Genomic DNA, 11,319 nt, shown 5'->3' with positions numbered 1-11,319 from the left:
CAGTTTAGCCATGATGGTATTGGCTCAACGACTCGTGAAAAGTTTGTCATCAGTCATTGGTGGGTTTCGATCCGTCTATTGTTAGTCAAATTGGTCGGTTTTTGGTCCGTCTATTGTTAGTCAAATTAAGTCGGTCTGTTGGAAGTCCGTTTGTCGGTTTCGTTTCTGTCATGGAAACGTCATAACAGATCAGAAATGTCGCAGAGTGATCGTCCGTGAACATTTTTTTGTTTTTTTTTTTTTTTTTTTTAAATCGATATTGCATAACATTTACATTACTTACAAAGACACAATACCTACAGGACTTACAAGACTAGACGATATCAAGTCAAAATTGGACAGATTATCAAGGAAACATCTGATAGCAAGCGTCAACTTACTGATGGCAGGAATCGAGCTGCTGTATAAAGTGTTCGATAAGGCAAGGTCCAAAAGTGAGGGCGGCGAGGTACCTATTCAAACAGTCTGTGCTGAAGTATTTGCTCTTGCTGACGACATGCGAGAGGTGAAGGCAAGCAACAAGGGCTTTTAAAAATGAAGCTCTAAAAACGTCTGACCGCATCTTGGCAATGAAAAATCAAGTCATGGCGACAATATTACACACAGTAGACAGTCCTGTGGATGCAATAGCACCATGTAAAGTGTGTATTAAGGAGCTAAACTGTCTGGCAGCGGTACAGAATAGTTTTCATATTCAGCTCAAGAAAGGCATCAATGCACTCCCAATGGCTTTGTCTAGCAAAATGGAACGTAGGAAGATCATTTCCAATGTTTGTCACGTAAAACGCGTTTTCTTCGATGTCACCCAGGTCGTCGGTAAAGGCGATTCTTTCTGAATGTGGCCTACAGTTGGTACTAAATCGGCAAAAGTCGATCCGCTGTACGACGGAAGAATCAGTAAAACTCTTTGTAAGCGGGGCACAGAGCATTGTTTTCTTCCGCTGTGGTCATTTGGCAAGGAGGGTGAGGAAAGTCATAGGCTTAAGGAGCCACACAGTATCGCTACAAATTCCAGCGGACAATTCATAATAGCAGACGGTGCGGTGGTAAAGGTGTTTGATCAGAAAAGACAGTTCATAGACCACGTCAGTCTCCCTATTGATGATGTACACGAAGCAGTTCTGCGAGTTTATGATGTAACCTCCGACATGAATGACAACTTCTATGCTCTGGTTGAATTGTATAAGACTGAAAAAGGGGATTCGAGTTAAGCAACGTTGTGCGCAAGTTTACATACACCGGGGAACTGCTTCATGATCACCGATTTTCGGTAGGAAGCGGTCCTGGGATAGCTGGCATGGTATGGCTATCGATGGAAAAGACAACGTTCTGTGCAGATCTAATAAAGTGGTCGTCTGTACGATAATGATGGACAATTTGTTCGCAGTTTCGGAAAAGAACTATTAGAGCTTGCATAAGATCCGACTTGCACGAGTGATGGTCGTGTCATCTTGTTGGACGTATTCACGTATTCAGTGAACATGGAGACCATATTTTTGAATTGAAAGGATGTTTGAGGTTAAAGATTGGATTTCACCATTCAAGTGAACATGTCGTCGTCGCTGGTGTGAGAGACAAAGATTGTGAGTAAGTGCGCAGCAATCGAATAATAATCCAGAAAGAACGTTTTAATTTTTCCTTACGAGGAATGGCGCTGACTTCAAAGGGGCACATTGCAACTGTAATTTGTCATCACTTAAATGGTGACGTGAAGGTGTTCATTCGGTAAAGGAAAAAGTAAAGAAACAGCGTCTTGACTGATACATCTTTTCTTTTCTTTTTTCTTTTTTTAACCAGTCTATTCAATTCTGTCGCCTACCCCACGCTCTTGCAATTACTCACAACGCAGAGTACTAAAAACGGTTTACAGTGCGTGAGAAGTTCACCACGTTGAGAAGTAATATAACTTCATGTCTGTTTACTAAGTTTAAATTAACAGTTTGGACGTTAAGGCAATGAACCGTAAGTGGAACAACGTCTTACTTCCTTTTACAGAGGTCTATTTTGAAAAAAGGCTGAGAGAGATTTTTACGACAACTCAAGCTGTAAACTGTGGTAAATTTGAAATACCTGTCTATTGCAGTCTACTGTCTTGAAACTGAAATTTAAATATATTGCTATGGCTATGGTTGAACATACGCCACAAAACAGTAACTTGGAAATTTAGGGTCAATATAAGGGCTTGCTTCCTTGCCGATTCATTTTCGTCGAAGTAATGTTTCAATAGACGTTTTAAAAAACAATAACGTGACTTTTTCGATAAAGGAGAGCAAAATTTGTTTTCGAAAAGGTAGATATTTTTTCAATGCGAACTTCTCATCTGCATAAATAAAGCCGATGAACCTATCAGCTCGTTTATTATAGAGCAATAAAAATTTGACAAATTAAGAGATGACAACGATCATGTCAAAGCTTTACACTTGGTCAAGGACTCGCTGGTCATAAACAGCGTATCCCATAGCTTCCTCTTTACAAAATGAACAGATTGGGGGTTTTTATATCTGCGTCTTAGCCATGAAAGGGGTGTTAACAAGGATCAAAAACTCGTCTTTCTGTTGTAATCCGGGCAGATAGGTTGAAGGCTGCTAGTAGTGTTTCTCTATTCCCTAATACAGTGGGATACTGTATTGTACATAAAGCACCAATTTTTTGTAATTTAAAATAGAATGTCCACCAAACACTGAGACGAAATATAGTTAATTCATTGATTGCGTTTTCTTCTCCCTTTCTTTGTCTTATGAACCATGAAGATTACAGGCCATATTGGTCTCGTTTCGCGATATCAGATAGAAAAATGTAGAGACTGGGTGGAATGAAAAAATATGATCGGTGAATATACACAAGAGAAAAGGAAAGGGATCGGAATGAAAGCGTAAAAGTTGAAATTTAGCTGGAAGCCATAAATTGTAGCGATACAAAATGCTGGTAGCTCTGAAGAAGACAGACTCTTTTAGAAATAGGACGTTTGACCTGTCATAACATGAAATTTTTATTTATTTATTTATTTATTTTTTTTAATTTTGTCCACTGTCACTTAATGAAACAATGCAGTTCGCTAACTGCTAATGCTTGAGACTGACGTCTAGGGTTGATTATCTTGATTTAAGGGAAATGACCTTATCTTGAGCGTTTTTTTCTGGAACAGTCGTGAAACAGTATTTCAAACACAAGGGGAATGTGTTATTTTTTTATCGCATTTCCAAAATCTCCAAATTATCTTAATATAAAGTATAAAAAGTTACGTTTAAACCTAGACGGTGTGTGGCTTTGTATATTAAAGTAAACAAAGTCAAGAACGATTTTAAGCTTAGAGTAAGATATGTGCCGACAGCCGGAGTTTTGCATTATCTACATGTACATTTCCAAACGTGCTTGGTATCAAAAGGCAAGTGATAAAGGCAAGTGGAAAAAATAAACAGGACAACACTTTTAAATCTCGAGGAAAACATGTTTGGTCAGCCACAGTTTTATGCTAGTGATAAAACTACAGAGAAGAATATGAAAAACATAGACTTAGAATTGCATATAATAAAATTAGTAAAATAAATGCAGCGACATTTTGGAACTTCTGATAAGATGGATCAACCTTTATTGAATACCCAAGCTTTCAACTGAAGGTCATTAAAAAGCAACATCTGCTAAGAGTTCATTTCCTCTTTGCAAAACTCTTAATCTCTCTCGTGTTCACAGCCTATCAACCTGACTAGTAATTTAAAACAAAAGCTTTTTTCCGCCTTTTGGGGTAGTGGTTATTACACTTTTCAGTGAAATTAAACTTCAAGATATTGAAAAAAACAAACAAACACAAACACAAACACAAACACAAACACAAACACAAACACAAACACAAACACAAACACAAACACAAACACAAACACAAACACAAACACAAACACAAACACAAACACAAACACAAACACAAACACAAACACAAACACAAACACAAACACAAACACAAACACAAACACAAACACAAACACAAACACAAACACAAACACAAACACAAACACAAACACAAACACAAACACAAACACAAACACAAACACAAACAGTAACGATACGTCACAAGTATAGAGCAAAGTCGAAGTTTAACACCAATATCAAGAACCCAAAGGTCTTTAATTCAACGGGGCTTTTTCACTTACTTACAGATAATGAAAAAATTAATATCTGGTTTTATTCGTTGTGTGTAAATAATTATCTAGCTCGTGCAGAGAGGGCTGATGACTATATTTTCGTGTTAAATGGCGGACATCATTGACAATGCAAAATGAAAGTTTCTATCGGAATAATTAAATCTCCAAATGCTTTTAGTTTTCGACGAAAGCTGTCGACGCGTTACAAAGCTTCCTGCCAATCACTGAAAGCTGACTACAAAGTAGCAGTACGCACCTGCTTAGATATTAGCTTCTTCTTCTTCTTTTTTTTTTTTTTTTTTTTTTTTTTTTTTTTCCTGAAAGATTAATGAGGCTTAAATCGATAGCTCTGACTGATCAGCAAGAAAAGAACCTTTTAGATCAGAGAGCCATCTTCGAGGTAATTTAGGTTAAGGCCAACTAGTAAAGAGCTGTTGGCTAAACTATGCATGCTAATGCTTTGAGTCTGCAAACTTTCGTTTAGGTCAGGTAGCCGTGTGCCTATTGCTTTGATTCTGTAAATGAACACCCTCTCAATCCCAAGTGGAAATTTAAAGTTAAATTACCGTGTGATTATTGTGCTAAAATCCACTCCGGTAGGTATAATATGTACCTAAAGTCCAGAATCTTGTAATTAGTATTAGTATCTTGACCTAGTTTAATACAATTCAGGGAACGACTGGGCGAGTGATTAAAAAAAAAAAAAAATGGACAACCGCGAGGCGCAAAGGCGATTTGAAATTACGAACAAGGATACTCAGTGAATTGTACAATAAGGGGTCCAACCACTGTTAAAGCGCAACAAAAACAAATTTGGAGATTAAGAGTCTTTATAAAGGGGTACTACTACGACGATTTTTGCTGAGTGAGTACCTTCGTTTGTACGTAAACTCTTTATATCCGACGTAATGTAGACGAAAACAGTTGATGCGTTTTCTGAGCTAGTTGAAGCTACGTTATTTTAAAATTTCCTCGCCGTAGTGCGGACGGGGCTTAAACGATACTTAATATAATGTTAACGCTTTAACCAACCGGAAATATATCAGACGCTTCTTACTTAAAATAAAGAAATGCGTTAACAAATTGAGGTAACTAGAGCAAGGAATCGAAGCAGAAGAAGAAGAAGAAGAAGAAGAAGAAGAAGAAGAAGAAGAAGAAAAAAATGGCAAACGTTTCAGTAGATGGAAACCACACCACGATTCAAGTGATATTTTGCATCCCTGGTCCTTATGAATTCTATCAGCAAATGCTTTTTGCAAGTCTTAACATCACTCTGGCAATCATAATATTTCTGGGAAATGCTCTGGTTATTGTTGCTCTTCAGAAGGCATTGTCTCTACATCCTCCATCGAAACTCCTCTTCTCTTGCCTTGCGAGCACCGATCTTGGCGCAGGTATTGTTCTGCCTCCTCTTTACATTGTTCATGTACTGTCTGTAAAGCATTCCAGGCTCTGTTCGTATCTTTCAATGAGTACTTGGATCTTTGGTTTAACGTTTTCCGGGGTATCTCTGTTGACACTCACTGCAATAAGTGTGGAGAGAGTTATCGCCCTGAGATTGGGGCTAAGATACAGACAAGTGGTAACTTCGAAGAGGATTTTGGTTTTTGTTATTGCATGTTGGCTTGTTAGCAGCTTTATAGTGAGCTTGTTACCATAACGATAACCTGCATAGTACTATTATTGACTGTGGTGACTTCCACCGTCTGTTACACGGTGATCTATCTAAAAATCCGCCGTCACCAAATTCACATGCAGGACCAGCACATTCACCGAGGGCAGCCAAACAGAGAAGGCGTTCCACTGAATATAGCACGATACAGAAAGTCAGTGGCAAGTGCAATATGGGTGCAATCAACATTGCTTGCTTGTTATCTACCATTCGGAATAGTATTTGCTTTATCGGGAATTACTGGCCAATTATATGCACGTACACCATCAATTTCCTTGGCTTTGAATGTAACGATATCCCTCGTTGTCTTAAATTCAGCTCTCAATCCATTTCTGTATTACTGGAAGATCACGGATGTACGTCAAGAAGTTAAGTACATGATCAGGCAGTTTTGTTGCTTCTTCTCCAGTTGAATGCCAGCATTACTTTTTGAAAGAAATTAAAATCAATTTCGTATAACAATATCGAATCTTACTCTAAAAAAAGTACCCTAATATTTAAACACGATAAAAACAAATAAAAGAGTCACGATATTTTAAAAATAGAGTTAAGCTTAGATATCTACTATTCAAGCTGCTTCGTTGGGCATCCTCTCTTTATCCAATTGCATGTTGTTTTCCTCGCCCTCAAAGCTCTGTTGACGAAGATCCCTGATTTTTCCAACGTCTTCGTGAGAGCCAGTATGAACTTTGCTTATTTGGCTAGCTTTGAAGCTATAGAGAATTCATGGACCCACCCTTTCAGAAAATGCTTGATATCTCTCTACCGGAGACAATAACAATAACCATAACCACAACCATAATAATAACAATAATAATAATAATAATAATAATAATAATAATGACCATGATGATGATGATGATGATGATGATGAAAATAATAATAATTAATCTCTATGGAGGAAGTTCCCGTCACATTGCGTGAAATTATAAGGCAGGATTTGTTCCAACGCTTTCTTTACATAACACAGCGCTCTGCGAATAACGTCTTTCGCAATTTGCAATTCACATCCTCAGTTTCCACGCTTTCCGAAAGGAACGCCTGTCTTTTTGAAGTCCCATTTGGTGGCTAAGAAAAGGAACAGCCTGCATTTACTGACTCGGGTTTTTATAGGGAAGCCCGAGTAATTAGATTATTTGCCATCGATTTCTTTCGCGTGATAGTTAAGCGAATAATCTGATTGTTTTAGGCGTATAAATCTACTCAACGTTTAAAACTTCATCTATTTACAGACACTTCGAAAATGTAAAAAAAAAAAAAAGTGGCCCTCATTTTGCCAACAATCGCACACTGCTAGGCCACTCGGTATCTTTAAGAGAATAGATAGTAAGTTGCGTATAGCGATAAAAAGAACGTCTTGCGCGATAGAACTGTTAATCTTCACCTCTAAAGGTATCTTTTCGGAGATAAGATAAGGACCTGATGTTCTCTTTTGTTACACAACGATTATGTTTAGGGTATCCTACAGTAGCTATGATCAAAGCAATTTTGTTATAAAATACAAAATTGTCGTATTTTAACAGCGCTTACTTCAAAAGTTAGATCAAAGTAAGTTGTTGAATCGTTGGAGAATTGACTTCTGAAAATAAAGGATGTTCAGCAAACCGAAAAAAAAAAGATTTTTATAAGAAACAAAACTTCCGCGCTCGTAATTCGTGACCAGCTTATGTAATAATGATAATGTTGACAGATTGTTGTATGACGACTGCCGATCATTAATATTCAATTTTGTACGTTGATATTCCTTTGTGCTCAGGCTCCTCTTCCTTTCGAGGGAATCTTTTTCTATGAGGATTCTTCGGAGATGAAAAAAGTCTTGATGTTTTCTCATGTGACACGATTGTCAAATTTAGAGTTTACTTTGTCAGACTGGACTTCTTTTAAGGTGCAACTCCTGGGAAAGGATGTATGAAAAGCAAATATTACGCCTTTGCAATACGTGACTCTGAAGTTATTGTTAGCTTTTAACATTATTAATTCACGAGGCTGGTGATAATAAATAATTAATGACACATCGTTTCATAGCAAAACGTCCATTCAAATAATGATATTTTTTTCTAAAATAAAATATACTGTATTACTGCTTCGAATTTATACAAGGCAGAGTTTAAAGCGAGGCTTTAATTTGTTTAAATTTTACAAACTAACAAAGATATCGATCTTAGTTCTTTTAAAATTATTATTATTATGGAAACGCATTAACTGACAGATGAAATGGCCTTCAGTAAGGTGCCTATAATTACTGAGGCGCATGGGACCTAACTAACGCAGCCACCTGTAAACATTAGAATTGGTGCTGTAAAGAAGGAGCGCTGAGCCAAAGCATGACAAGTTTGTGAAAAGGAGACCAAACTAGACAGGTATAATAACGTTTTCTCTTCTTCTTTTTCTAAATCTGAACTGTAAAAAGTAAGTACACTTAATTTATTTATGGCAGGTCTGGGGGAGTTGCGCGGCAAATCTTGAAAAAAAAAATGTGATGACAATATATTTACGACAAGCATTCAAACATATACATTCCGTTTTCGTATGTTTGAGAAAGGGGCGTCAGTAATAAAATATTCCCATTTGTAAAAGAAGAGAGATAAAACCGTCTTTACTCTTTATACCTTATTCATGTGAACTTGGATTTGAGAGAGTTAGGCACTTCAACTATCACCATAGGCTGGATTTAAGCATGAATGTGATTAAAAAGTATATTATGACAGTGTTTTTAATGGACATGAAACTTCGCATGTTTCACTATCAGTAAACCTTTTAAGCATATCAGAACGTAAAATACGTAAAGCGATTCCCACGCCCAATAGAACGTCGAATGGTCAAGATTACTTGCGATAAGAAGTTACGGATAAACCTTCAAACGAGGAGTTCCGAGTTCTCTTGCCTAGGGAGCTCAGGAGTTGAATTTCCGTACTTACTGAAAAAAAAAAAAAAAAAAAAAAAAAAAAAAAGAATTCGTCATATCATATCAGAGCAATTTTGTTATAAAATACAAAATTGTCGTATTTTAACAGCGCTTATCATCCAATGCTTGATACCATTCTCTTAAAAAAAAGCGATTGTGTGATGGACCTTTTCGTGACCATTTCGTGTTTCACGTGTAGTCAAAAAAGCCCTCTAGAGATAATTTGTCGTTCTATTTAACTAAGTTAATTGGTTGGCATACATCTTTTTTTGCGTCGGTAGATGCTCGAAACAAGAAAACTTCAATTCCGTTATTTAACACTGTAGGTAATAAATTCTCACCGGGTGTTTAGTAGAGCTCTTAATATTTATTCCTTAGACTTAATATTGCGATAGGCATACTGACTGCTTTATATTCATTAGAAAAGTTGTCCCAACCAGAGATTGTTGCACGAAAGACTGACTATTGCCGCAGGCCAATCTAAAGGAAGTTCAAGAAAATAGGAAGTGGCTTATTTTTGTTAAAACAGCTTGATATAAACACTCAGGAAAGCACAAGATGGGTAAAATATTCAACTAACCTCTCGAATAATAAGACAAACTGAATGTAGAAGGAAGAAATCTTGGCACCTACCTCAGGGCATCACACGATGAAGATGGGGAACCTAACTGTGCATGAGAACGAGACAGCGATTCAAGATTCATTTTGCAATACAAGACTCCTCGATAAAAATCAAAAGATAATCATTTCTGCATTTAATGTTCCCCTTTCCATTACAGCATTACTGGGGAATATTCTGATCATCATTGCACTTCAGAGGCCGTCTTCCCTTCATCCATCATCAAAGCTTTTGTTTGGTTCCCTCGCAATCACCGATCTCTGCGTGGGCCTCATAGCACAGCCTCTTCGTGTAACATATCTGATGTCTCCAGAACAGTCCAGACTTTGTTACCATGTTTGGGTCCTTTATAATACCTTAGGTCTCATTTTTTGTGGTGTATCTCTGTTGACACTGACTGCAATTAGTATAGACAGACTTCTCGCCCTGATATTGGGGTTACGATACAAACACTTGGTAACTTTGAGGAGAGTTTGGGTTGTTGTTGTTATTTCATGGCTCTCAATAATTGCCATTGTAATCACAATCTTTTACAACTTTTCAATTAGCGATTTTGTGGTTAGCACAATCTTATTGCTGTGTATAATAATCTCAACTTGCTGTTACACAAAAATTTATTTCACATTACGAAAACATCAAGCGCAGTTACAGGGCCATGCTCACCAAACACGATCGAACAGAGGGTGCTCATGGCAATCCAAGAGATCTACTCCTCTGAATATAGCGCGATACAGAAAGTCAGTGTCCAGTGCATTGTGGGTAAATGTGACGTTAGTGGCTTGTTACCTTCCTATTGGTGTCATCATAGCTATATTTGCTATCACTAAACGAAATACGCTATCCATTGACTTAGGTTGGGAAATAACGACGGTAATCGTTTTCTTAAATTCATCCCTAAATCCTTTTATTTACTGCTGGAAAATCAGGGAAATAAGACTGGCGGTGACGGACACCATTTCTCGCTTTTGTTATTGCTTAAGGTAAATGTCTACAAATATGTCTTTTTAAGAACGTATCAAGCTTGGAACATAGGTCATCCATATACCTGAAAACATTATTAGCTACAATATAATGATTAACGGATAACTTTAGGGATTCAAACAAAATGATGTAATGGTGGCGGAGAGGTAAGAAAACACCTGCTTTAAGGGTATATCCGTACAAGTTTCCTTCTGACAATTTTAACTAACAGCGCATGACCATTAAGGGCCAATACATTTAGGAAGGGTATGTATTTCCTCAGGACCCTTAAGTGACCCACTGGTTTGCAATAAACCATTGTCTACCCAGTATCTAGTACACAGGCTGGTCAAGAATAGTTCGTCAATCAGTTGGAATGATAACACCTCAGAAACGGGTAATTTTGAAAAGAGACTAAGGAGGCACCATTAAGCAAAGAAAATATAATTGTTTTCTAAAGTCACCACTCATCACAATATTTGTTTTAACTTATTTACCTTTAGTGATTTGTTAAATTGGTAGTTGGAGTTGGCAAATAATAAGCATAACGTGGACTGTTCGATTTTAAAGGGTGCATTAAAGAAGCTTAGACTCAGAATATTGAGTTATTTTTACCATGTATAAAATTTCCTTAAAATTGAAGAAAACCTGCAAATAATAGTTTACTAATTTAGAAAAACACCATAGGGTTAATAATAAACTATAAGGGACCAACGATGATCAAGGATGGAGGACATAAACTTGGATTACAAAAGACGAACTTGAAAATTTAGGCTAAACTTTTCGAGATGCGCAAACTACTGTAACGTCTCTATGTTTAGATGTCTAATAATCTCAGTTGATGTTGCTATGGGCAACTAGTGGATCGACGCTACAGAAATGCTATTACTATTACGATATTACATTATCACAAAGGTAAATAAGGTAAATAAAGTCCACCATTTGATGGACTGCTTACTTTGATCTGAGAAACCCTTTCACAAGCATGATATGTAATATATTGCTGACGCCCTATCGGTATAGCATG

General features: G+C 37.1%; 1 protein-coding gene and 2 pseudogenes across 2 annotated transcripts in view; 2 read left to right on the top strand and 1 right to left on the bottom strand.

The window, feature by feature from the left end:
* Positions 1-10: 10 nt before the first annotated feature.
* On the top strand, positions 11-1,237 carry LOC110048841 (uncharacterized; annotated as a pseudogene).
* Positions 1,238-4,417: 3,180 nt separating this feature from the next.
* The window catches only part of LOC149096434 (adenosine receptor A3-like), a 319,741-nt pseudogene continuing 312,839 nt past the window's right edge, over positions 4,418-11,319 (bottom strand). The window contains exon 2 of the transcript XR_016204431.1: positions 4,418-4,453. The product of XR_016204431.1 is annotated as an adenosine receptor A3-like (transcript). The remainder of the gene's footprint in view (positions 4,454-11,319) is intronic.
* LOC149096454 (adenosine receptor A3-like) lies at positions 9,139-10,890 on the top strand. Its single transcript, XM_089280716.1, has one exon. The coding sequence runs from the start codon at positions 9,363-9,365 to the stop codon at positions 10,314-10,316; it is 954 nt and encodes a 317-aa protein (XP_089136842.1). The 5' UTR covers positions 9,139-9,362; the 3' UTR covers positions 10,317-10,890.

The sequence above is a fragment of the Orbicella faveolata genome, unplaced genomic scaffold, assembly GCF_042242905.1.
Source record: "Orbicella faveolata isolate gen_17 unplaced genomic scaffold, um_ofav_v1 contig_48, whole genome shotgun sequence".
In the NCBI taxonomy this organism is placed as follows: Eukaryota; Metazoa; Cnidaria; class Anthozoa; order Scleractinia; family Merulinidae; genus Orbicella; species Orbicella faveolata.
The sequence above is the reverse complement of the archived record's forward strand: the minus strand, read 5'-3'. Positions and strand labels throughout refer to the sequence as shown.

Coding starts and splice junctions, on each gene's coding strand:
- LOC149096454 (XM_089280716.1), top strand. CDS start 9,363: ATGAAGATGGGGAACCTAACTGTGCATGAGAACGAGACAGCGATTCAA.